The 27,110-nt window shown below is 38.1% G+C and overlaps 2 protein-coding genes across 4 annotated transcripts; one reads left to right on the forward strand and one right to left on the reverse strand.

Moving 5' to 3' along the window:
- Window positions 1-1,854: 1,854 nt before the first annotated feature.
- SCRN2 (secernin 2) lies at window positions 1,855-18,451 on the forward strand. Of its 2 annotated transcripts, none has more exons than XM_058181992.1 (9): window positions 1,855-1,999; window positions 3,583-3,761; window positions 4,879-5,060; window positions 7,010-7,209; window positions 9,960-10,175; window positions 11,043-11,208; window positions 13,158-13,338; window positions 14,498-14,652; window positions 18,328-18,451. In XM_058181992.1, exons 2-9 carry the CDS (start codon window positions 3,588-3,590, stop codon window positions 18,449-18,451), a joined length of 1,398 nt encoding a protein of 465 aa, XP_058037975.1. In that variant the 5' UTR covers window positions 1,855-1,999; window positions 3,583-3,587. The 2 variants fall into 2 exon arrangements, with proteins under 2 accessions (XP_058037975.1, XP_058037976.1); XM_058181993.1 differs by lacking the exon at window positions 1,855-1,999 and adding an exon at window positions 2,432-2,553.
- LRRC46 (leucine rich repeat containing 46) lies at window positions 18,431-26,807 on the reverse strand. 2 transcript variants are annotated; one of them, XR_009154999.1, is made up of 7 exons: window positions 26,497-26,807; window positions 22,726-22,825; window positions 22,373-22,481; window positions 21,465-21,511; window positions 19,641-19,821; window positions 18,973-19,042; window positions 18,489-18,554 (listed from the first exon to the last, which is right to left on the reverse strand). XR_009154999.1 is itself a non-coding variant. In XM_058181995.1 (6 exons), the coding sequence occupies exons 1-6, from the start codon at window positions 26,504-26,506 to the stop codon at window positions 18,523-18,525; spliced, it is 408 nt and encodes a 135-aa protein (XP_058037978.1). In that variant the 5' UTR covers window positions 26,507-26,807; the 3' UTR covers window positions 18,431-18,522. The 2 variants fall into 2 exon arrangements, 1 of the variants encoding a protein (XP_058037978.1); XM_058181995.1 differs by lacking the exon at window positions 18,973-19,042 and having other exon boundaries at window positions 18,431-18,554; window positions 19,712-19,821.
- Between the last annotated feature and the right edge of the window lie 303 nt (window positions 26,808-27,110).

A 27,110-nucleotide genomic window follows, 5' to 3' on the forward strand; every position in this document is an offset into this window, starting at 1 on the left:
ATTACCTGTATATGGCAGCTTTATGAAAACATCAGTTTAGCCTAGAAAAACAGGGCAAAAAACCCCTCATGATTACTCCATGGGGGCTCTTTGGGGTAAATCAGAGGGAGAGAGAAACTGTGTCAGGCTTTCAACATTCTGTTTTGACGCCTCATAATAGTATTCCTCAATCTGATCTACTTGAGTAGATCAGGGCTTAGAAGTAGGGCTTCAATTACTTAGTAATTCTACTTACTTAGTAGAAGTAGGGCTTCAATTCCCAGAATTCCCCAGCCTAAATCTTCAAGGCTGAGAAACACGGCCCTATAACTATAGTTTCAGGAGTTCACGTAGCTTGACATTCACAATATGGAGAGGAGTAATCTTTCTCCTCCTCCTATTTCTAAGATAGATAGAAACCTTACTCTGTTTCATTCCCAAGGAAAAACAGCGGCCGGCAATGCAGCTAAGCTGTTTTCCACCGCTAAGCAATACATATCTCCTTGAAGCAATATAGAAGTGAAGGATGTGAGGGGCAACGCGGTGGTCCATTTGCTACAGGGAGCACATATACATATGTATATATGTATATGTATATATGTATTTATTTTATTTATTTTATTTATTTTATTTATTTTATTTATTTATTTATTTTGTCACAACAATATATGTAACTATCATACAGAAAGGTTATATAGTATATAAAGGTATAAGCATATACATATAGGAAAAAGAAAAGAAAAACAATAGGACAGGAACGGTAGGCACGTTTGTGCGCTTATGCATGCCCCTTATGGTCCTCTTAGGAATGGGGTGAGGTCAATAGTAGAAAGTTTTTGGTTAAAGCTTTTAGGATTATGAGAAGAGACCACAGAGTCAGGTAAAGTATTCCAAGCACTGATGATTCTGTTACAGAAGTCATATTTTCTGCAATCTAGGTTAAAGCGGTTGACATTAAGTTTAAATCTATTAGTTGCTCTAGTATTATTGCAATTAAAGCTGTACATATATATGTCTTTGGTTATGCGGGTTTTCTCCTGCATAAAATTGTAAGTGTCTTGGCGATGTTTCCACGAAGTCTCATTCGTCATCTTCAGGCTGGGTGTTTACAGCTTCGTGCTTGAAGCACGAAGCTGTAAACACCTAGCCTGAAGATGACGAATGAGACTTCGTCGAAACGTCACCAAGACACTTCCAATTTTACATGGGAAAAAACCCGAATAACCAAAGACCTACATACAAACTCCCGCAAAAACCTCAGAAAACACACACACACACACACACACACACACACATGGTGTGCATAAGAGCATAAGGGGCGTGCATAAGAGCACAAATGTGCCTACCGTTCCTGTCCTATTGTTTTCCTTCGTTATATCCAATTAATATAGTTATTTACAGTTATTACTCATACTCATATATATGCTTATATATTGTATAATTATTTCATGCTTATGCTTATATATACTGTGTGACAATAAGTAAATAAATAAATAAAAATAAGTTCTCTTGCCCATAGACCGGAACGGGAGTCAAGTCCAAAGAGAACTTCGTTTGCCGCGGAGCTGCTTAAGAGATCTGACTTCTCAAACATCAAGAACAATTTAAGCTGCAGTGCCAGACTCTGAGCCTGTTGGGTGACTGTAGTTTAGGATATCGGCAAGCATAATTTTCTTTCATTAATATTTTTTCTTTTAATTTTAATAAAAAATTAAAAAAAATAATTAAAAAAATATTTTTTTTAAAAAAAAATATCAGAGCACTAAGCAGCACGTATCGCCTGACCAGTTTGGGAAGGCTCGGTACTGAATATAGTCTGCCGGCGCCACCTGGCGACCCTCTCACGGACTATCTCATTAAAACAAAAAAACAAAAAAACTTTTTGCAACTTCCGGCCAGATCGCAGGACAATTCAGTTTGATGGTCAACGTAGCCAAGTATTTCCTTCACCTGTTTCTGTGACCGTGATAGATCCAGAAAGCCCAAAGAAAGCAGAGTCCCGGAGTTGAAGGGACCTTCGGTGAGTTGAAAACGCTAGAGAGGAATTGGGGCTGGGAGAAAATGTAATCGAGAAGGCGTGGGTGCTGTGGAAGGAACGTGAGGACACGCAGACGTGAAACGACTTTTTGTAATCTTTGCTTGCTTTATCTCAGCAGTTTGCATTGATATGAGGGTGGAATGGAGGGGGAGGCTATCTCCTAATAAACAAGGACCATTATTTCAAAAATAGATGAATGAGCGGCTTTTTCATTGCAAAAAAAGGTTGCAAAAAAAGTTGCAAAAAAAGGAAAGGAATTTGAAAGTCCAAAAAGTATGCTTGCAGAACTGGTATACCTAAGATTAATTACGGTAAACCACTTATATTCCAATTCACTGTTCTCGCGGGACTCCTGAAGGTAAAATAACCATGTGATCCGAGTTCGCGCAAGACAGTAGGCTAAACTGTGATTGGCTCGCTAGTAGCTTGGTTTATGGCGCTAAGGCAGTTTGACAGCCGCAAAATATCAAAGGAAGCCTGGATTATCGTTGCAGGGTAACTTTAAGGAGAGACCTTAGATCTGCTGAACAAAGCAGGTGCGTCGCATTGCAAAGGAATATCCAGTCATATTCTCCACAAGGAAAGGATAAACAATAGAAAGAAGGGAAACAATGCAAACAGTGGGTGAAGGATTTAGGGACCTCAAAGCGATTGTTGTTGTTTGATGCAGTGCACAAAGTCTAAGATGCCCAAGGAACAGGAGGTCTTGGCAGGAGAATGAAGAAAGGTTAAGAAGAAAGATTGAGGCTAAAGACAAATATATAATTTATTCCTGGTACCAAACGAAGAAATTGTGGCAAACCCTATTTAGAAAGATGGTTTTGAAGAGTATTCGAAAGGAAATACTGCCTAATGTAGTTATATAATTTCTTTGTCTATATCTTTTAGTTTAAAGCTCTAGGAATGTAATGAAAACCATGTGGTACAGATAACACAACCCAGTAATAGCTATTTTAAAAATCCTTTCACATAGAAAACTTTCCCCACAATGCAGTCTGGAACATGCTAAGTTAAAGAAGTTGTGGCCAATTAATTCATGACTTCAAAAAGTTCAAGAAGAATTGAGTCACTATTGAAAAGGCCCTGGATGGATATGTAGCTGTTCTAAGTGTAGAATGAGTTGTTCTCCCTACTGTGATATAAAAGTATTTTACTATTTTTGAGTAACGCGTTGTCATTATCCTAGTCTAGACCAGAGGTCTCCAACCTTGGCAACTTTAAGATATATGGACTTCAACTCCCAGAGTTCCTCAGCCAGAAAAGCTGGCTAAGGAACTCTGGGAGTTGAAGTGCACAAGGGCACAAGTCTTCAAGTTACTAAGGTTGGAGACCCCTGGTCTAGAGGCCATTGTCAGTTGTTCTGTTTTGATAGTGATGGTTTCCTTCTTTCAATCAAAACATGGTATGTAAAAATCTGAGACAATCAATTAGTTTTGAGTAATTTTTTATTGGTTGTGGAAGAAGAGTTGGTCCTCCTGTCATGTAGGAAAAAAGGATTTTTATTTTTTAAAAAACCAGAAAATAAAGATTGCAATGTTCACCTTTGTCTCTGTACCTTTATGCAGATACAATGGCCAGCTCTCACCCCCCTGAACCATCCTCCTGCGATTGCTTTGTTTCACTTCCCCCAGCCTCTTTTGCCAAAGAAGTCATTTTTGGCAAGAATTCAGATCGGCCAAAATATGAAGTTCAGGAGGTTGTCTATTTTCCAGCTGGATGTCATGTCAAAGGGACAAAGGTTCAGGTGAGTTGAAGTCAGTCACTGGGAAGAAGGTTGGTTGGAAGGGCTGTTTAGGCCTCATTGGCTCTTAAGTATAGGAATCCAAATAAAAAGCACAGGTTACCATCTTCTGAATAATTAGTTCATTTACCATAGATTGACATGCTTGTCAAGTTTGATGCATGAAATCTCCAAGATGAGGTAAAAATGCAGTACATTCCAAGTGTGCCTCAAAGGTTTGAGGCCAGACCTGGGTAGAACTAAAGCAAGCATGCTCAGGAACTGTCAATGAGTTCAATATGTGTGAATAAAGTCTGTTGCAAAGTCAGCGCTGAGAGCTTCTGCCTCCCAGCATACTCAGCAAGGGTCCACACCCTCCGGCTGGCCAGACATGTTCCCGCCTTGTAGTTACCATCAGGTGAGTGGTATCCCGGATCCCGGAAGGCGAGAGCGGCATCTGCACATGGCACCCAAGGAGTCCAGATCCTCCTTTGGCAGCAGCAGTCCTTCCCTTTGATCATCAGCAAACCGGGCAGAATGCTCAGCTGGTGAATGGGTGGGACATGGCCTCCCGGCTGCCCTACAAACAGTTGTTCGCCACAGCTGGAAGCAGCCTGGGCACCCGACAATAGGTGGTTGGCACAGCCGGAAGTAGCTGCCTCCATAGCCTTGCTTGCCACCCACTCCACTCTCCGCTTGTTGCTCGCTCCACTCTGCCGTCCGTCCAACCTCCCCTCAGGTATGGGGAATCCCAGACTGTGGTTCGACAGTGCGATCAAGAAAAAAAATGAGATCCATCCAGAGCAGTCTTGTAAGAAAACACATCCCATCCTGAAAGGAAAGCTGCATTTAAATATAAAGATAAGCATTGTTGTGTCCAAAGATAGTACATCCTCTTTCCTTGTATTTGTATATCACAGTAAATAGCTGTTTGCCTAATCATGTAAAAAGAGTAAAGGCATCCCCAAATTAGTACAGCTCTTTATGACATATTTTATGACATTTATGAGGTTTTCTTGACCTTAGAGAAGTTTGTAATTTCATTCTCACAAGTAGGACTTTGACTTTCATGCTGTGGTAAATCAGGCTCGGAGATAGAGCAAGAATTAAACCTCTGGAGTTCTGATGTCTTTCTCCATAGTGCACATATATTGAAGTGGACCAGGTAGAAAAAACACATGCAGTGATCCTAAGTCGCCCTGCCTGGCTGTGGGGAGCTGAAATGGGTGCCAATGAACATGGTGTCTGCATTGGCAATGAAGGTGTGTGGAGTCGAGAGCCAGTTGGGGAGGAGGAAGCCTTACTGGGCATGGATCTTGTCAGGTAGGAAGCAATGTGATCTGTTGTGTAACTTGTAGAACCCACACCCAACACCTGCATATTCTCTGCCACTTTATAACTGTGACATTTAGGCTCTTCACCACAATGCTGCATCGTCACTGAACATTATGTAGTAACATTGCCATTGCTTCTGGCCTCTTATCAAGTCAGCATCAGAACTCGAACTGCTTTATTACCGATCTGATAGGAAGACAGGCTCAGGCAAAGGCCACATTCATACAGTAACCATGATATCTGAATAAAGACTGAACTGTAGGTTCAGAAGAGTAAGTTTGTATTTCGGGGTCAATTTCCCATCTTTGCTTCTCCAGGCAAATTATTTATTTTCTAGTCTTGCCATTTGGCCTTTCAGTAGAATAAGTTTTTTCAACTAGCTGCATCCTCTTAACAGCCATATTGTGAAATTTTCTCTACCCTAAAAGATTGAAGTATGGAGGAGTGGCAGGAGTGGCAGGCTAGCAGTGAATTTATGATCGTCAAGTATATTCCTGCATACCTCAAGGTATGCCTTTTGCTTCTTTAAGGATTGAGATATTTTTCAAAACATCGGGAACAGATTTTAATCTTTGGCTGATTCCTTCCCTTCCCTAAATTTGATTTTAAAATATATGAATTTTCTTGAACTTTATGCCCCACGCAAGCATCTTCATGTCTTCCTGGATTAAGAGGCTTTGTTTGACATCACTCATGCTTTAATCACCCTCTGGTTGATGTTGCAACATCTCCTTGAAGATCATCTGGAAGCTGCACTTGGCCCAGAATGCAGGGTGTAGATAGTTATGGATGCAATTGAGTACATCCACGTAATATCACTATTTGTCAGCTGCTTGCTGTAGGTTTCCAGGTGCAATTCAAAGTGTGGAGTTTCATCTATAAAACTTACATGGCACAAAATTAAGTTATTTGCAGGGTTACCTTTCTTCAATTATTTTTGCTTGTCTGTGGGCTGACACCATCCCATATATTTAATAAGATAGGCACACTTCAGGTCCTTTCCTTGAATCAATGAGGAGGTGTGCCTTTTTTAGTTGTTGAAACACCCTCTGAAATGATCTCCCCAACCTGTTAGCTTTTAGAAAAGCCAGGATGATAGGTGATCCTGCCTTCTTGGGTATGATGTATATTGAGGAGAGATTTTTTTTTTTAAATCAAGAAATAAGGCAGAGCAAATTTAATAAGAAGCTCTATGGTTGTATTCATGAGGTCACTGACAGTTAATTTCAATTTGAAGACTAAAGCCATATGGATTTTGGAAGGTGTTTTAAGATGTAGTGGGTTGCTATAGAATGCAGGGAAATCTCTATTCCTCAACAATGGGAACTAAGAAAAGTTTAAAATACTGTTGCTGTCTTAATTTATTGATCAAATTTATACCCCAATGACATTCTATCCTGATCCTATCTTCCTCCTTCCCCCCAAAAGACCCTTTACCATATATACCGTATATACTCGAGTATAAGCCGAGTTTTTCAGCACGTTTTTTGTGCTGAAAAACGTCCCCTCGGCTTATACTCGGGTCTATACGGCTTATACTCGAGTTTTTTTTTTTTTTTAAGCCCCTCGGCTTATACTCGAGTATATACGGCTTATACTCGAGTTTTTTTTTTCTTTTTCACATTTTACGGACGGAAGCCCTGCCGGTGCAGTGAGAGGCGGGCGGGGAGCCGCCAGCCTTCTCAGCTGAGGGAGGGAGGGTTTCCCCAACCGGTAGGTGCCTCATTTCCCACCCTCGGCTTATACTCGAGTCCCCAGTTTACCCCAGTTTTTGGGGTAAAATTGGGGACCTCGGCTTATACTCGGATCGGCTTATATTCGAGTATATACGGTATATTGAAGTAACAGATTGCTTTTTAGAAATAACAATTAATACATTAATTAAACAATTGCTAAACACACTTGAAATGTTAATAGCAATGACGGCTATATTTCAGACTGGGTCTGGAGAGGGGCAGTAGTGCCAGTGAAGCAGTCCAAGTCATAACAGCTCTTCTGGAAAGCTATGGTCAAGGGGGCAGCTGCAAGGAGGTGCCAACTCCTTTTGTCTACCATAATACCTTTCTCCTGGCGGACCGCACTGAAGCCTGGGTGTTGGAAACAGCGGGACGGTTTTGGGTGGCCCAGAGGATCCAAGGTGGGCATTTAGTTTACTTGTGTTTTTTTTAAATAAAGAATGTACTATGACATATTAGAAGAATGCAAAGGATTTTGAGTTTAAAATAGATATTTCAATCTCATCAGATGTATCCTAATTTTGTCCTAAGCTTGCTACTAGTGATTTGAATGCCAAAGAGCTCCATTTCAAGTTGGTTTAACCATGAATTATAGCTGTTTTAAGTGTAGAACATTTCCAGTAAGGTTAGGAAGCAGAGATGTGCAAACTCCATCTACCACCTTATTTGACATGAAACAAATATAAATTTAATAACAATATAAGAGAAAAACTATTTTGACTCTAAACTTCTTGCTTATGTGAGAGAAAGTTCCACTTCATTCGATGGCCTTATTTCTAAGTAGCCATGCATAAATTTAGGTTGTAAAATGATTGCCTGCTCTTTGCCAAAACAGGCTTTTTCAGCTGTAATTTGACATTCATTTCCTAGGTTAAAAAGTTCTTCCTGGGCCAGGGGTCTTTTTAAGCTGGTTGAAAATTGAGAATCATACAGAATCCTGTTTATGCAGTCCCAGGGATCAATCTGACAAAATTACAAACATTCCTCAGCATAGTTGCCAAATTTGTACTGTGACTTCCTGCATTTCAAGAAGGAAAATTATTTAAGATTTAAAACTTACGGGAAAATCCAAATACCCCTTCACACAGAGATGAAAACAAAAAATTCTTTTCCCATATGTGGTATGTCATCTATCTATTTCTTATCCTTGTTCTACTTTGATCCCCTCCAAGGTTTGCTTCTGTATCCCACCAGCAAAATGTTAACCTCCTCAGTTGAAAACATGTTTGTATGAGCTTCCTGGCAAGCTACCATAAAGATAAATTAAGATCCCCATCTCTTTTGTCAGTTACCTCCTCCTTTGATTATAAAGGATGCTGTATGTGGGATCTTCCCTGGGAGATTCCATTATTTTGTAAGAATGCTCTTTCAAGAATTAGCATTGATTGATTTATATTCTTCATAAATATTTTTCTGCTCTCTTTTGGGACTTTCTGCTACTTGAACTTGAGATTTCAATGTGGATTTCTGGTAGAATATAAGAGAAAACAACTCTTCCTATCCATATAAGCTGCTTAGACATTTCTTCAGGCTTAAGCCAAAATGTTATTGGTGTCCAGCTCTCATTAGTTTTACAGATTGTTGATCTGGAAGATTAGGGAATGGCAATTATAGGTAGTCCTCGACCTATGATCATTTGTTTAAAACAGTTTGAAGTTACAACTGCCTCACAAAAAATGAGTTACAATCTAGCCTCAAAATTACGACTGTCAGATCCCTTCCTCCATGGTCACTAGGTCACAATTTGGGTGCTTGACAATCCATCCACATTTACAATGCTTTCAGCAGCATGCAGTCATGCGATTGCTATTTTCAACCTTCCCACCGGGGTGTGGTAGAAGGTAGTCCAGATTCTCAAGAGAGAGGGGCTGCATTCCAGAGGAGGAAGAGACAATAAAGTTTAGATCATGGGTGTTAAATTCACCATGTCACGTTGCCGTCATGTGACATTTTGCAATGTTTTTCCCATTTGCGGAGCTGAGGTGGGTGTGGCCTAAGCATGATGCATCTGACCCATGGCCCATCAGTTTGATACCCCTGGTTTAGATAGTTGGGAGGAGGAGGGTCAAAACAGCTCCCTAATAATTTTCAGGGAGATCTTTAATGATTCAAATACTTTGCTTTAATTTGGCAAGATTTCTGCCTATAGTTGAGAAACAGTAAAAGGAAACTGCTTAGAAGAAACTCAGCATGTCTTTCTTGATTTTTGAAACTTGATACTGGGTTCTGACAAGCAAAATCAATTGGGGAAACCTAATTTGTTTAAAGACCATGGTACAAATGTTGTAAAATTAGGTCCGGTCACATGATGGCTCGCCAACAACTGCATCACTTAGCAACTGTAATTCCAGTCCTGGTTGTAAGTTGAGGACTACGTGTATTCCAAGTGAAGCTATTGACAAATGAATAATGGCAATTATGCCATGGAGCCCTAGTGGTGCAGTGGTTAAAGATCAGTATTGCAGGCTGACTCTGCCCATAGCCTGTAGTTCGGTCCTTACAGGGCTCAAGATTGAATCAGTCTTCCATCCTTCCATGGTCATAAAATGAGAATTCAGATTGTTAGGGGCAATATGCAAATAATGCTTATATTTTACACCACCCAGACAGTGCTGCAAAGCACTATGGGGCAGTATGTAAGTCTAAATGCTAAATTCTATTACTATCATCTAAAACCAGCTTAACTAATGAAGTAATTTAAGCATATTTTAAAGAGTTACTTATTCTTTCTTCCCAATACTTATAAAACTTCAGATGTCAGAGATCCACTGTAGAAGAGGTATTTCTAGCTGTGAGAGAGCTGTGGTGGCTCAGTGATTAGAATGCAGTTTGCAGGCTAATTCTGCTGAATGCTAGTAGTTCGATTCTCACCAGCTCAAGACTGATTCACCCTTCCATCCTTCCAAGATTGGTAAAATGAGGACTCAGATTGTTGGGAACAATATTCTGTAAGCCGCTTAGAGAGGGCTGTAAAGCACCATAGTGGTATATAAGTGCTATTTCTATTTCTTCTGTGTGAGATGAGGGGAAAAGAGAATGCCTTTTCTAAAAAGGACTATCAGAACTTATCGTATAAAAAAAAGACTCTGCCAGCAATAGAGAAAATTCTAACCTTTTAGTAAACAGTATTATCTTTCCTCCAACCACACAGAAGGTGCCCGGAACATTTCAAACCAGTTAACTATTGGTACCGACATTACCAGTGAACACACGGGTCTAAGACAACATGCTCAAGAACAAGGATGGTGGAATGGTCAAGGAGAGTTCAATTTCACAGAAGTGTTTTCACTCATCCATCAGCCTGTCCGCATGGAGGCAGCCAAAGCTCGGTATTGTGCTGGCCAGAAGCTGCTGCATCAACACTCAGGTGGGCTTTCAAAATATATGAAGAGAAGGACATTGGAGGTCAAACTCATATGGAAATGAGGATCTGAAGGAATGGTGTTGCTTAGGGATTTCTTCAAGCAACATTTCCTAAGCTTCTCCTTCAATGCTTCAACTCCTAGAATGCTGATTGAATCAGTCTAGGTCAGGGGTCACCAACCTTTCGGACCTCAGGGACCACTAAATTCATAATTTTAAATCCCACTGACCACTAATATGAATTTTTTAAAAAGATAAATAGTATTTAGTGCAATATAAAAAATGCAAATAATTTTTCTGCGGACCACCAAAATTTTCTTGCGGACCACTGGTGATCACTGGTCTAGGTGGTTCGAAGGCAGCTTCTAGTACTCTCCACATGTGTGAAATTTCAATTCAAAGAATTCCCAGCATAACCAATTCCGGGGGTTGATGTCCAACACATCCGATGGACACCATGTTCACGGAAAGGTGCTTCAGCAACATTTAATTCACTCAATCCCAGTTCAGCAAAACACTGGGATAGTGCAGAGCATTTTTCCCCCCTAATTTCTACCTTCCAGCTTCCATTTTCAATATTGGCTACTGTGAATGGTAATCCTGGGAGTTGAAGTCTTTCTTGTTTGGACGTCTTTTGAAGTCCATTGCCGTTGGAGGAGGTTGTTGTTGTTGTTGTTGTTTTGTTTTTTTCCCAGTTTTGCAGTTTTGCAATTGTTCTCCAAATCTACCATGGTGCCTTTACAAGTGGTACCTTCTTTTCAGGATATCTATGAATTCTAACAAATCTAAAAAATATTTTAAAAATTAAAATGATGGGACAATTGATGATCTTTCTCCTTTGGTTTTCATGTAACATTCTTTATCATTATAGGACAGATTACTGCTGAGACAATTATATCCATTTTAAGTGACAAAGCCAGTGGGATCTGTGTTGATTCTGAAGGTTTCTCTACCACAGGAAGTATGGTATCCATCCTTCCTCAAGATCCCCTTCTACCTTGTGTCCATTTTTTCACTGCCACCCCGGACCCTTCTAGGTGAGCAGCAGTTTTGTTTAATGAGTCTTCAACTGCACATATAGGGCAAAGCCAGATTTTCCTCCCATTCATCAGATGTAAAACATTAGGCCACCATAAATTCTGTTGCCATTACTGCAGATTAACTTTCTGTCTTGTTAGGAAAGCTAACAAATGAGGCTTTTCCTTCTGTTTTAATGTGGTGCAAATTAAGGAAAGTGATTGGTGGATTCTGTAACCTTTGTTCCTTTCCACCTCATGTCACTAGCTAGTGGAAACCACAGTCCTCCTGTTTAACATGGGATAAGCTGGAGATGAGTGAGCATAGCCATGTACTTAGAATAGCTAGTGTAGCCACCAGTCGATCTACCCAACTAAGAGATTGTAGGCATGGAGATGTTCTGTGCCTGTTATTTATCTGGCTATTTCTAGTGTGAGGCTTTTACTCTTCTGAATGAGCATTAAGCCTGTGTCCAAAAATAGCTGGCTGACAGATTTCACCCATGAATACCAGATGTGGCAGGAATAAGCAGCACTTTATTGATAGTTGCAGCCAAAATCCTATAATGGACTTATTGGTAACAAAACAGTTGGAAGACCCCAGGATTTGTTTTTGTATTGTAGTTTTTGTATTTTTTTTTACCCCAGTTTATATTGTTCTTCTAGGCAGCACAGGACTTGCATTCTCTCTTAAGAGAGCTAGCCCTCTGTTTTTAAAATCCATATTTTAAAAACAGTTCTTAATAGTGTTAAACCTGTGTATATTATGAGGTTGCATAAAGTCCAGCAACTGGTCAGAAAATACATAGGCAAATCCTGTTATCCATAGAAGGCAATGCTCCAAAACTGGAGAGGGCAAGAGTTATTTCCCCAATAACCTGAAGTGGGCAGATGAAGGTGGGCAGATCCCAGTCTCCTATCAGGAATCACACTGTCAATGAAATGTGCAAAATTATGCCAGGAGAAGAGGAGACTGCTACTTTATAATTGGGACAACATTTATCTGCCTCCATGGTGGGCTGAAGATGACACAGTGTCAGCATGTTATATATAACATGTTATTGGGACATGTTTGTGACTTTGTTAATATCAGACATCTGATAGCAATTAGGACTGGAAACAGTGGTGGGATTCAAGTAATTTTAACAACCGGTTCTCTGCCCTAATGATTTCTTCGAACAACCAGTTTGCCAAACTGCTCAGAAAGTTAACAACCGGTTCTCCTGAAGTGGTGTGAACTGGCTGAATCCCACCACTGACTGGAAACAATGCATCAAAGAAATGAGTATCTCTTAGCTCAGATTTGTAAGATTTCTTAGGAAAAAATGTGACATCAAATGAATTTGAGTAAGTATTTTTACTTTCAAATGAGACATATTTCCAAAGGCAATTTAAACCAGCTAGTGTCTGATTTTCTTTCTTGTGCTGTTTTGATGCAGTGAAGAGATGCCGGCCTCTTTTGATGCACCTATGGATTATTTGAAAATTTTGTTAACCTTCTTATCACTGTTTAAAACAATTTCCCAGTAACATGAGAATGAACCTAAGCTGCTTCTTGTCAACCTCAGTTTTTCATAACCCTCCCCTTGAAGTTTAGTAAATGCAAAATATATCTGAACACGTTTGAGCAGCATGTTCTTCATTACTTCTGGCTGCAGTTGAAAGGAATCAGGCAAATGTAGGAGCAGATGCTGTTCATCTTTTCTAGCCTTAAGCCATATTTTTGTACTTCAGATTGCATGCTACACATGTGTGAAAAAGAACAATCTTTCATATGACGTTTTGGTTACATAGCTCTAGTCATGCACTATAACCCAAGGACTGCCTGGATTATACTGTTGTTTTAGTCTTTCCCCTCTGTTCTTTCTCCCTGTTCACACTTTTTGGATTTTAAAATTTTAAATTAAATTAATAGTAGAGCCTGATTTTTTAATATCACACTAATGGCTTCCTTTTTCTCTTCTTGGCAGGTCTATCTTCAAACCATTTGTCTTTGTTCCCAATGTTACTCCCTTCCCTCAGGTGAAGTCACCAAGTTTTGGTGAAAAAGACCCAATTAGGGAGACTCCAAGATTTCAAAGTCAAGTGGACCGTCGACACAATCTCTACAAGCAACATCAGCTAGCCTTGGAAGTCACGGATTGTAATCAGGTGAATTTCCACTTATTTCGTGCAGCCCTCACAACTTTAAACTGTTAGGCTTTACCTCTCCTAGAACGCACTATGGATGGAATTAGCGGGAAATCAAACATTAGTTAGAAAGAAAAGGTAAGAGCTGATGGGTTGTGAAACAGAGAGATCCAGAATGTTCCTCTCTCTATTGGGTGCATTTTTTAAGCAGAGACTAGGTTGGCATTCTGATAATTGCATTATGCTTTGTAGAACTAGCATTGATTTTTGACCAAATGATAGATGGGATGACATCAGGGGTGAATTATTTATTATTATTGGCCATGCCCATTCAGTCACCTGACCATCAAGCCACACCCACCAATTAAGCCACACCCACAGAACTGGTAGGGAAAAATTTTGGAATTGACATCCCATCTATGTTTTTGATAATTTGCTTCAAATAGCTTGGAGAATTGATTTGGAAGTGCTGGTGGAACATACCGATATGTGGGCCTTTTTATAGTTGCCTTAAAGACCAGCAAATTTACTTTGACATAAGCAGTCGGATATTTTAGTTGCAATAGCCAATCCATAGACACAATGCCTTCTGGTCCTGGTTAGGATAACTTGCTAGCTGTTCCTAGAGAACTGCCTCTATCTCATTGTCTATTTGCAGCTGAAGCTGCCCTTATATGGCTTTAGAAACTTTACAGGAACTATCTCTAAAATTGCTCTTTTTAAAAAAATAATAATCTGAAAACCCCTTAATGTTTTCATTAGGAAGTATCATCAGTTAAAACAAATCAGAATTAGAGCTAAGTAAGTTTAACTTTAAGTTTAGCTTACTTAACTTACTTTACCTCTTGTTAAAGTTCTGAACATTAGATCTGCAGAAGGGAATACATGAGCAACTTAGAAGTAGAGATGATGATGAATTAAAGTCTTGTAATTTGCTTAGTATTGCTTTTCCATATATTGTCTATTATTTTTAGTTTGTTCACCTTCCATTCTGTTTTACGTGAGATTTTAAATTAGTATGGGTGTGAGGATTTGGCCCCACTTCCTGTAACACGTTGCTTTTAGATTTGCTTTTGGAGTTCATCTGCTCCCATTTTCATCAGGTAAAGCAAGGCTGTAATTAAAAACAGCATCTTAATAGTCTCTGTTCGTATACCATCTTTTCTCTCTTCATTCTCAGCTTGAACAGCAGAAGCTGCAGGAGGCTATGAAAACATTTCAGCAGCAAATTCTGGAAAGTGTGAAAAATGTGTCAACAGGCTCTGTCACTGTGAAACCCCAGGATCTGGCTGGACTCTTTTGCAATTATGTGGATGCAGAACTCAAACTGTATAGGTGATGTAGACTTAATGGCCAGCTGGGTTGAGTCTTAATCCTTGTGCTACTGACAGATTGTCTGAATTTTTCTTCTTTTTAGGGTTTCTAATAAAGGGTTTTGAGCCAGTCTAACAGCAGATCATGATCTCTGGGTGACATGTCAGTAATAGTGAAGAGCTGAATTTATTCCCTTAGTTGTTGTATAGATGAAACTGGAGCAAAGCTAGGGTTTCTTTATTTTATGAATTTGTTTCCTTGCTGAAAGGAATATTTGTTTTCAGGTGGCTCTCAGCTCTTGAGCTTTAGCTGACTTCTGTTACTGTTCTCAGCATTTCAAATAAGCTTAAATTTATTTAAATATACTATGTTTACCCCTAACTCAAAGGTACAGTATTTCATTTATAAACAAGTTAAAAAGCACTAGCTCTAACACAAATCCTTGAAGAACTTCACCTCCCATTTATTCCTACTCATTTCTTTCTGCCTTTAGTTTGCAGTCCATAAAAGGGCAGATCCTCTTACTTCACATCTGCTAAATTTACTCAGTTTTTCATAAGTGTTGTTGAAACTGTCAGCTTTAGAAGGTTTGTGAAACAGGTTTTATCTGTGGAATCTCTGCAGATTTTCCTTCAGCAAGATTTTTTCTGTGTGTCAAATTATTGCTTAATTGTTTTTGTTTAATTACATGTCTACCAATTTGCCTTGAACAGATGTTACATGACAAACATATAATTTATGGGATCTCCCTGGGTTCCTTTTAAAGATTAGTATCGCATTAGATTACCTTCCAGTCCTTTGACCATGTGGTTGATCTAAGGAAAAAGTTACTATTGCCTTTATGTTGCTGGGGAATGGAAGAATGAAAACTATAATGGTAATGCTCTTAGATTGCAATTATGTACTAAGTTCTGGAAATTACAGCCATTGGCCTGAATACAAGATTTCTGTCTGGTGCCATGGATTTTAATTATTTGGGAATTTTAAGGACACATTTATTGCAACATAAGTTTTATTAATTTTTTACAAAGTAGTGGTGGTTTTTTGTATCCTCATTTTGGGTTTGTGTTATAATTAAAAAGTGGGTTAGGATAGGAAAAATTAAAAGATATATAATATAACTAAAAACAGAACATTTATTGCAGATAAACCAATAGAAGCATTTAGCTCTAGTTATGTGAGACTTCCTTGGAGTTTGTCCACTAAAGTAGCCTTTTGAATTCCTATGAATAATCTGTATGACATCTGGGGATTTATAAATATCAGGGATGGGAATAGCAATTAGAGTATCAGTTTTGGGAGGCTAAGGTCATTGGAATCTTTAGGAGACAAGCAGAGGAATGACATTGTATGCATTACAACATAAATGTGTACATTAAATGAATTATTTATGTCTTGTGTGTAATGACATGAAAGTGCATGTGATGTCACTGTGGCTCTTACAACTGATGCTGCAGGAGATGGGATCATGTTGCAAAGAAATAGGACTAGGGAAAAAAACCTAACATCCCCTTTAAAAAAATCAAAGCCCCCCCCTCCCCCAGCTACTCATTAAATGTCAAAATAATGTTTTGGTCTTATTTGGACATACATTTTAATTATAATATATGGTATGTTAAACCACAATGATCACGTAACATTTATACCAAAATGAAACAAACTACTTTATTAGCATAGTACACTACAGCTTTCTAAAGGATTAATCTATGGTGGTGTATTCAATAAACCATTATAAAGAAATCCTAATTTAGCGATAAATGTGAAATAGTTTAGAACTACAAAGAAACAAAAGTTTTTTGCTGGTTCGACTTACAAACTCATTTTTCTGAAAAGAAACTTTGGGGCAGAGTTACTTTCTCAGTTAAAGTATATAATCTCATACCAGACATTTCAGAGTTAAATGCAGAGATTTTATGGCTGTCTGTAGGTTTAGGTGCACTCTAATTTGCCTCTAGTATACACATGAAACTTGACTAATTTGGAAAGAAAGAGACAAATTCATGTAACCCCATGCAAACATTTGGGTTCAGATATATCTAAACAATTTTTGTTCCTAACCAAGTTTTGCTAGTAGATTTAGAATTTCCTAAAGATTTCTAGATGCAGTTTTATAATTCAATATTTTTCTTGGGGTCTTTTGATGTCTCAAAGATAAATCAGTATTCATCATTATACAAATTACACAATGTAAGCCGCCCTGAGTCTTCGGAGAAGGGCGGGATATAAATGTAAAAAAAATATATATTAAGAAGCACAGAAAAGCCATTATATTTCACTAGAAAGAAAATTTCAGAGGGATGAGTATACCTTCTATTAATTTCCCTGCTCCTCCCTTTTTCCTCAGTAGAAGTGTTTCTTGCAATTTGCTGTGTAGACCCCACATTTTTCTAGTTTTCTGGCTGGCAATCATATTCCCCCTACCTCCTTTAACAGTTTATAATATCTTGTTTCTTTAAAAAAAAATAGACAATGCTTCACAACTGAAAGGAAGTATATTTGTTTGATTAAATAAAAGAATTACGTAAGTAAAATAATGTTTCAACAAAATATCATTTTCTTATGTTCTTGTTTGCAGCTTTAGCTGCACTAGATATTTTTCCTTTTGATATTTTCTGCTGAGTCTGAGTTGTTCCTTCATTTTTTTCCTTTGGAATATTCAGTCCTGCATCAACTGCTGGATTCACTGTTCTTTGTTGTGGATTCAAAACCATATGATTCGCAGTTTGAGGTAAATCGTTTAGAACTGAAGATCTTGATTCTGGTAAACTTAGGGGTTCAGTTCCAGCTTCACTGGTGTTGAACACAAGCTGCCTCAGATTCTGTCGTTGACTCAGCTCTTCCAGACGGGCTTCGTGTTCCCTCATTGCTATCTCTCTCCGCTGGGCTGAGCGGCTACTGAATTCATTATGGAGATCAATGAAAAAGTCTAGCAAAAAAAGAGAATTACAATGAAGTTTCAATCACCATAATCCATTCATTAAAAAATTAGCTGTTTTCAGAAAATTTGCATAGAAGTTGGAGAATACAAATCATAGAATTGGAGAATACAAATTACTTTTGTTAACATGGATACAAATAAGCCAGAGGGTCAGGCTCAAGATAAAACTAAAAGCACAGAAGCTAAAATCTAAAAGTACAGAAAGTTTCCTCTTTGAATGCTGACTTGTTCAGTTTTGGGTTATAACTGGGGCATCTATTAGAGAAATCATGGAAGTCTGAGTAAATATCAACTCAGCCAAGAAGTTGTTCAAAGTCCCCATTGTCTTTTATTTTAAGAATAACAGTTTTAATCAAAATATTAAAGATAATATAATTAAAATACATTTAATCTTACCAGTTTTAAAACAAAGATTAATATCTACCAGATCTTTTTTTTTTCAAGTCTACTTTGGGAATAAAAGAGGTTCTTTGGTGAAGATAAATGTCACTACAATTGATAATAACAAGGACTCTATTTGTAATGATTATACTTCTTTACTGTGCATAATATTTATTCCCTGTATATTTTTGCTTTTAACCAGTGTTTCCATGATTTCCCCCTTTGTTTTATTTTTCCATTGTTCTTTTGAGGTAAGTTAGGTTGAAAATGAATGACCCTAAGATTATTAGGAAACATCAAGGGAATCTGTATTTCTTGATGTCTTCAATATTAACAATATTCACGAAGTTATCTTCAGAAGTATTTTTTCATTGCAGAACTGAAAATCTTTGCTTCCACATTGATACAACATCCGAAATCTGTCCCGGCAATTGGAATACCTTTTTCTGTGGTCAGCGGCTGAAACAGCTCTGGACAGTCCTCATAGTCACTCTCTTCTGAGCTATTTTCCTCCTCTTCATTATTTTGGAGTATGACTTTCTGCTTTGGGATGCTTTTGTGGTCCAGTTCTATCAGATGGGGCAGAGCTGCCAACACACATTCTCTAGAAATGGAAATACAAGGCTGATGAAGTTGAAAATAAAAGTTCATCGCTGTGCTCTGTTCTTTGGTAATTAATGAAAGTGGGAGGCAAGATCTTTTACATTTAATTATTCATTTTTTTGTTTTGATTTAAATGAAAGTGATGTTATAGTTGCACTGTGTTTCTGAACATTGGCAAAGTGTGGACTTCAACTCCCAGAGTTACCCAGCCAACTATCCTGCCTCCTTTCCCATGTTCTTAATGGATTCAGAACAACCCTGTTTGCCTTATTCTATGAATTTGCAATGGCCTTAGGGATGAGGTGCTACCTTCCTGAACTTAATACCTTCCAGATAGCAGATAGTAAATGCTGGCTGGGATAAAGGAAGTTCCAAATTCAGCTTGAAGGACAAGAAATGATTTGTTTTCCTGGTTTTACCTGTAGCCTTTTTGATTCATGCATTTATTTCCAGTCAGGTCAAGGATTGCAAGGTTCAGGGGCAGCTCATCTATATAAACCAGAAGGTATAAATAAGGAAGCTGGTGGGAGTGCAAATGGATACAGATGGTTACAGAATTTTTTGGAGATGCAGGGGACTGGTTCATGTTTTCATGAAGTATGATCAAACTCAAAATGCAACTATTATTAATTTGCTAAATAAATACCTCACATATCTGGTTTAATATTATGAAGTGAAAGGCTGAATTTCAATAATATAGTGTTCTATAGTATAGCTTCATATAATATTTTCACAACCCATGGAGGAATATAAGTACTGATCAACATTGTTTGATCCAATTTTTCTAGTTGTAGAGCAGACCTGGTCATTTTACAGCCCCTGAGCAACATTCAGGCCTTTGACTGTCCCTGTCCAGCCTATGTGAGATTAGTTGAAAATTAGAAATCAAATGTCAGTAAGTGTGCAATATGCACAAGAGTGAGCAGAATTAGATTCAGCCTTTTGGTTCAGCTCTCCGCAGTAGCCTCAGTTTCTCATGTGACCCCCTTGGGAATATTAATTCCCGACCCCTTTAGTAGCTCATAATTCAGATGATTGATAATTAATAATTAATTAATACTTATTGAGAGAGATATTTCCAACATACCAGGAAAACACAAGTTTAAGGATGGCTGGTGTAGATAGCAAAGATGAACAGAGGAATAGACATAGACTAACCTATGTCTAAAGTATCAATGCAATTCTGTGAAAGATCCAAAAATTTCAACTTGAGGAGAGGTTGGAGGTTCTCTACTTTGTTGATATAATTCCCAGATAATGACAGAAACCTGGAAGCATGTGAGAAGGCAAGACACTGAAGTTATAAAATCCTTAAGACAAACAATAGTAAGACACTGCCTTTCAGAAAAAGGGAAATATACTGAAGCTATGATGCACTAAAGGGCGATGACATCATAAAACATGCAATCTATTTCTCACCACCAGAGAGAGTTACAATCCAACTCTCAAAGCCAAGTGAGTGTTTCATTACCTGTCAGGGCTGGGAATCAACTGCAAATTTTTTATTCTCATTTCTAAATTCCTCTGATTTTAAAATTGGTCGAGTTCTCACTGAAGTGAATGATTACATGAATGAAATATAGATGTAAAAAATTAACAAGTCAAAATAAAGTATAACCATGTTAGTGTTCTATACTGAATACTTTTTAATTTAGGGATGATCCCATCTGTAGATATATTACACATCAGGCATAGGGCTTTTATTCTTGACATAAATAAGCCTAGGGAAGAGTGGGTAGCTTTTGGGCACTGAAGCTTATTCTACTTCAAGTTGTTACACACAAGACCCAAAACTCTCAGTGATTTAGCTGCAGGTTATTTCTCTAAAACTGTTAACACAAAAATGAATTACCTGATTTAGTTGACAGGACAAGCAGGTGGTACTATATAATATGTGGACATAGTTATGCCTACATTTATACATGATTATTTATTAAAATTTTATGACATCCATTTCCCCTGCAAGGTGACTCCGGGTGGCTTATAGATTATAAATCATGTAGAAAAATAACTATACAGATTAAAATTTAAAAAACTATAATGAACTATAATGAAACCAGAAGACAGGATACTCCAGCAGTGAGTATCCTCCTTAGGGCCTCAAGTCAACCAGCAACATCAATTTAATACCTTTCCAGAAAGCCAAAAGGCTGAGAATGTTCTCGCCTCTGATGGTAGTCTTCCACAGAAATTGGGCCATGATAGAAAAGACTATTCCTGCCTGCTGGATTTTCTTAGCAGATGGGATCCATAGCAGGCTTCTTCCATTGGCACAAGTGGGACAGGCTAGTCCCATTGGGAGAGATTGCTCCTCAAATATTCTGGACCCATGCCATATAGGGCTTTAAAAGTAACAACCAACATCTTGAATTGGTTCCAGAACCAAATTGGTAATGCAGCTCACACAATAATGGTATTATATGTGAGGCCTAGAAGTTTCCAGGCGCCACTACTTTCTGCACCTGCTGCAGTTTCTTAAGGCTAGCCCCATTAGTTGCAGTAATTCAGCTGAGAAATGACTAGGGTATAACTGATCATGCACATGGCCTCATAATCCAGGTAAGGGAACTGGTACACAATGCAAAATTGTGCAAAGGCCTTCCTAGCTATGACTGCTGCCTGCTCTTTGAGCAGGAGTCATGAGACTAGGAAGACCCCCAAGTTGTGTCCCGGGTCTGTCTGGGATAGTGTAATCCCATCCAGAGTTAATGATAAACAACGTGATTTGTTTGAAGTACTGGTATTTCATCCATTGTTATCATTAGATGTATATATTTTACCATAATTTATTTTATCATAGCCACTTGTACTAAATGGACATTGAATTGTTTTATTTCCATATAAACTAAGGAAGATATTTCCAGCTTCCCTTTTTAATGATTTAAATCATGTAAATTAAAAATATACTTACTTCAAGTTTGGAAAGCAGTTTAAGTTTTCAATTTTCTTTATTTGATTCTAAAAATGAAAATAGCACAAGTCACAGCATGTTATTAAATGCAGGAAGGGCATTGGGAAAAAATAATTCACTGTATATAAATATATGTGTGTGGACTTTGAAAATGAGTCTTTCTTCTAGCTATTAGGTCTCTGTGGAGTCCTTGAGACACATACTGTTTTACCAATAAAAGCAAAAGGGCTGTCATCGCAAACACCTGAAAAACTGAAGTAAGAAAGTTGGACATGTATATCTATTTGTGGACATCTGTGCTGCCTATTTTCCTGATGCATTTTCCTGCTGTAGCCTTATAAAACATTGTAAAAAATACTATTAAGAATGGCAGATTATCTTTATTTTGGAAAGACCACACCCAATCTGCATCCAAGGAAAATATTTTGCCCTTTGTGGCAATAGATAAATATCAGATTTAGTATTTGCTTTAAAAATAAAAATAAAATTAGTACCAAACCAAATTCTAATTCATCCTGTCAAGAGATCTAGATTCCTCTTTTATGAATTCTGCTAAATATTATTTTTGTGTACATCTTCAATAGTCAAACAACAAAGAAGATAGGCAAAACACCAAGCACATAAATCATATTAAAACAGTGATCTGTCACTACTTCCAGGATTTTTGTGTGTGTGTATGTGTAGTGATACTTTCAGACCCTGAAATCTTGAAATATTTTTAAAATAGGTTTTTTTAACTTAGTGCTCCAATTATAATAGACGGTTGCTATCATTCCCAACTTTTTTCAAAGGGAGTTGGGATGCAGCTGATGGTACATGCTTCAAATGTCAAAAAGAGAGAGAGAAAAACATTGCCTTTCAAAGATAGCACTGCATTCAGTAGCAAAGAATGTGGCAGAGTATATTACCTGTTGTAAATAGATGCTGTGGACATGTTTTAATTCTGGCAGGTTGGCAATGCAGCTAATTCTCTCCCTATCTAGCCGTAGGACCTGTACAGAAGTCAAGGCTTCAGATCTGGAATTGGAAAGATGTTTTTCAGCCACAAACATACCTCTTCTCCATTCCACTGTCCTCCCCCTGCCAAAGTATTACTAGCATCTGAAAGGAAGTTTTGTATCAATTTAAATCAGGGGTCTCCAACCTTGGCAACTTTAAGCCTGGAGGACTTCAACTCCCAGAATTCTGGGAGTTGAAGCCTCCAGGCTTAAAGTTGCCAAGGTTGGAGACCCCTGATTTAAACAATAGCTGGAATACTTACATCTTCTCTGGGTCCTCTTTCTTCACTGATACAGGCAGGTTCCTCTGGACAATAAGAGATTTTGTCAAGCACAGGCCTTCGCTAGGGGGTTGTAAATTTGCTGAAAAGAAGTAAACAAAGGGTTTTGAGTTTATCTAGGTTTAAATCAGCATACCAGCTACACTGTATGACACAACTGTCATGATAAAAGCAAATCTTGTTTTTGTGAAGGTTCATAAGGAAGATTCTAGAAAAAAAGAACTCTGAAAGAAAATAAAAGATAATATATTTCCAGAATATAGCAGGAAGGAAGAGGAAGATTCTTAATTTTATATAGAATATTGTTTCCCGGCTACATCTCTATTTATAGATTGTATTATATAGTTTATTTGCCAAAATTTTGTTATTCTTACTGCTGAAAAAAACTACCTGAGACATGATTATTTTTAATAAGAGTTAATCAGATTTAATCATACTTAAAGTAAACCTATTGAAATGAATGTCACAAATCAACTGTAATTAGTGTAAATCCCACTGATTTCAATGTCCATATTAAGAGAATAACTCTTGCAGGAAGTATTTAATGGATGAGTAATTTATCTACCAAACAACAATAAAATGATTTTTAAAAGTCATTATGTAGTCCTCAATTTATAGCAGTTCATTTAATGCCTGTTCAAAATTGCACTAAAAAAATGGTCACATGTTAAAAATTCAGATTCTTGGAAACTGACTTATATTTATGACAGTTGCAGTGTTGTGTTATCCTCCTTTGTGACTGGGGAAGCCAGATATACTTGGTGAATGTTACTATCTTAACAACTGCAGGGATTCACTTAACAACTGTGGCAAGAAAGGTCGTAAAATGGGGCAAAGGTCAATTAACTGTCTCACTTAGCAACAGAAAGTTTGGGTTCAGTTGTGGTTATAACTCAAGGACTACCTGTAAATGTTATTCCCCCCCCCAAAAAAATACAGAAAAGTGAAAACAATAATAAAAAAATAAAAATAAAAAATGGCAGTAATGTTCTGATTTACCACCAGTTTACCAGGTATTGTACTTAGGAACTGAGGGTGCAGCAACACAAGGGAACAACAATCAATGACTTAATAGCCAGTCTTCAACGGTCCAATCAACAACTAAAAGCCACACACAACCAAGTACCACATAATTACTACACAGAACACTCCAGTGCGCACATCCTGGAGATTGAGAAATCTCTGAAGAGGGGCTTCAGCCTGAGTCCAAAAGCTTGGAAGAACAAACCTTTAGTACTGGTGACTGACTCGGATTGGATTCTGCAACATTACCCTGGGACATGTATTTATTCATGAGTAAAGTCTAATTTGTTTAGTTTTATCCATGCCATAAGGGAAATAAACATATAAAGGAACTATCCCTCATTTAGTTGGAAACAGTATTTTGATCACTGTGAAGGTTGATAATAATTATTGTTTCAGTTCTACATTGGACTAATTAGGTCAGCTTTTAGATTTAATGAATGTGGATTTTTTTTTTGTTTACATTTATATCCCGCCCTTCTCCGAAGACTCAGGGCGGCTTACAGTGTATAAGGCAATAGTCTCATTCTATTTGTATATTTACAAAGTCAACTTATTGCCCCCCCAACAATCTGGGTCCTCATTTTACCTACCTTATAAAGGATGGAAGGCTGAGTCAACCTTGGACCTGGTGGGACTAGAACCTGCAGTAATTGCAGGCAGCTGTGTTTTAATAACAGGCTTCTTACAGCCTGAGCCACACCGCGGCCCTATATTTAATATTTAATTTGAGTGGAGACACTATGTAGTCTTGATTTTGTTTCTTAGTGTGAATTGGTACAGAAAAGGGTCCTGGAACTCATATGACTTGCATAATGAAGTTTGCATAATTTCCTAATCAAAACCAGGTGTCTATTCATTTAAAAATGTTGAAAGATCTGAATTTTTTTTTCTTACTTTGAATCAAATGTGAACCATTCAGATTTCTGATTGGTGAATGAAGTTTGCAGCCATACATGTACTGTTCAATGAAAATATGTTAATATGTTTATTGTCATTTTTTTTGTAGGCCACCCAGAGTTTGAGTTAAATAGCCTTATAAATCCAAACAGTCAAAATCTGGATTGAACAATCCCTTTTATTCTTGAATCTTAGCAAGACCCCCTAAGTAGAATCTCAGGCTTTTAGCTACATGGGATTTTTGTGTCCTCTCATGAAGTCTGTTGTGTAGTAAGATCACAATGCGATTAGATGGCATTATTGTTCACAGATTTAGGCTTTTAAGGACATTAACTATTCCTTAACTCTCCATTCTCCTGCCATACTAGATAGATCAACAATTGTCATTTCCATTACAATACAATGCTAGCAATCTAGCAACTATTCAAGATCTTGGATCTTTTACAAATACTAATTATAGAGAACTTTTTTTCCCCTCTTGGATCCAGGCATTAGCAAAGGACTCCTTCTTGTAACAAATCCCCTATGACAAGTGTCAGCAACCGTGGCTCCAGAGCCACATGCTGCTCTTTGGCCCCTCTGCTGTGGCTCCCTGTCCCATCACTGGCTGGCCCCACCCCTCGCACTCCCCTCCCAATCACTCCTTGTTGGCCTTGGAAATTTGAGATATACAGAGAGGGGGGGAGAGGCATAGAGAGGTACAGAGAGGGGGAGAGAGAAAGAGAGAGAAGAGTTTTGTGGTTCCTGGTATTTTTTAACAACTGGTTCTCTGTCCTAATGATCAGCTGGGTAGGCATGGCTAGGGGAGTCATGTGACTGGGTGAGCGTGAGTGATGTGGAGTTACCCATGCCTACCCAGGTTTTGTGGCTCCCAGTATTTTTTTTTCCTGTGGAAAACAGGTCCAAATGGCTCTCAGTGTTTAAGATTGCAGACCCCTGCCCTATGATTTGTTCCTTATTCAAATCAAAACAACACACATTGTAATTCAGTGTTGAAATGTTTATTTAATGCACAAGTCAAGAGCCTTCAGTCCCATGCTGGAAGTGCAACACTCTTTTTACAGTCAGGTATTAATATAGGGAAAGATTGAGGGCAAAAGAAGAAGGGAACGACAGAGAATGAGGTGGCTGGATGGAGTCACTGAAGCAGTAGGTGTGAGCTTAAATGGATTCCAGAGGATGGAAGAGGACAGGAAGGCCTGGAGGAACATTGTCCATAGGATTGCGATAGGCCGGACACGACTTCGCAACTAACAACAACATCAATATACTGACCATAAGTTATTATAAAAGACAGTACTTCATTTCAGAAAACTGAACTTTAGATTTATTTATTTTCTTGGTTTTACTCTTGAATTTTCTTTTGTAAAGCAAAGTTATACACAATTAATTTTTTTATCCTTGAGATTTAGAAAAAAAAATTGTTCTCTTTTCAAGTTTATTTTTTCTCCAAGAAAATATGGTCACTATAGATATAAACAATTAGTTTGCAAATGACTAATTCTAAAATTCTCAATTTTTATTTTCTTAAGACATAGTCTGATTTCTCACTTTCTAATTGGCACACCTTATTTCCCTTGCTTCTTATTCCTTTCTTACCTAAAAGTGACTCTTTTGCTCCTCTACAGCTGTGAAAATGTTAACTTTTTATTTTACTGTTTTATTGGATTGCTGTTGTCACTCAGAGTCATTTTCTGTGAAATGGGTGGCCATGTGAATTGGATTGATAACTAAATAAACAAACTTTCAAAAATGGCAATGCAGTAGTTCAGTTCTCTAAATTTTCATTACCTTGAATTTTTAAGATAACCTTCAAAGTGGAGGACTTACCTCCTGGCATGACTGATGAATCCTCCTGATGCCCAAAAATGACAATCTGTCTCCTAGAAACGAGACTGGGAAGCTTTTCTGCAACAGCTATAGTTTCAGATTCAGAATCTTCATGGCAACGGTCTACAGCTAGCAGAGGGAGGAAGCAAGAATTACTATAACAATCCCTTGTGTTTACTTAGCAACCAAAGAATACAGCTATAGCAGCATTCAAAAGTCTTTGTGTGCCCCCCCCCCCAAAAAAAAAACTTAGTCTGGGAGATTCAGATGTTTATAAGGTAGCAGCAGCTTGGAAGGACAATTTGTAAAGATTCCTTACGGTATGGATATCCACCCAAGGACTAGTGGTGTGATCTTGGCAACATCTATGGCAGTATTTCTCAACCGCAGCCACTTTTAAGATGGATGGACTTCAACTCCCAGAATTCCTCAACCACCATGCTGTGACTGAGGTACTCTGGGAGTTGAAGTCCACACATCTTAACCTGGCTGATGTTAAAAAAAAAATAGGGTGAAACGGGCTTATCTCATCTTCTTTAAAAAAAACAAACGAACTGCTGAAGTGTGGTACCTCTGCCTCTTTCTACGGGTGCCACTAGCGATCGTTAGGGTTA

This window comes from Ahaetulla prasina, chromosome 4, assembly GCF_028640845.1.
Source record: "Ahaetulla prasina isolate Xishuangbanna chromosome 4, ASM2864084v1, whole genome shotgun sequence".
NCBI lineage: Eukaryota > Metazoa > Chordata > Lepidosauria > Squamata > Colubridae > Ahaetulla > Ahaetulla prasina.

What these genes read in the sequence shown, in the direction of transcription:
- LRRC46 (XM_058181995.1), bottom strand. An exon ending in AAAGAGGACCCAGAGAAGAT is followed by an intron (nt 22,482 to 22,725) that starts GTAAGTATTCCA and finishes TTCCAATTCCAG; the next exon opens with ATCTGAAGCCTTGACTTCTG. An exon ending in ACAGCATCTATTTACAACAG is followed by an intron (nt 21,512 to 22,372) that starts GTAATATACTCT and finishes TTTCATTTTTAG; the next exon opens with AATCAAATAAAGAAAATTGA.
- SCRN2 (XM_058181992.1), top strand. Translation starts at nt 3,588, where the DNA reads ATGGCCAGCTCTCACCCCCCTGAACCATCCTCCTGCGATTGCTTTGTT. An exon ending in GCCACCCCGGACCCTTCTAG is followed by an intron (nt 11,209 to 13,157) that starts GTGAGCAGCAGT and finishes TCTTCTTGGCAG; the next exon opens with GTCTATCTTCAAACCATTTG. An exon ending in AAGTCACGGATTGTAATCAG is followed by an intron (nt 13,339 to 14,497) that starts GTGAATTTCCAC and finishes CTTCATTCTCAG; the next exon opens with CTTGAACAGCAGAAGCTGCA.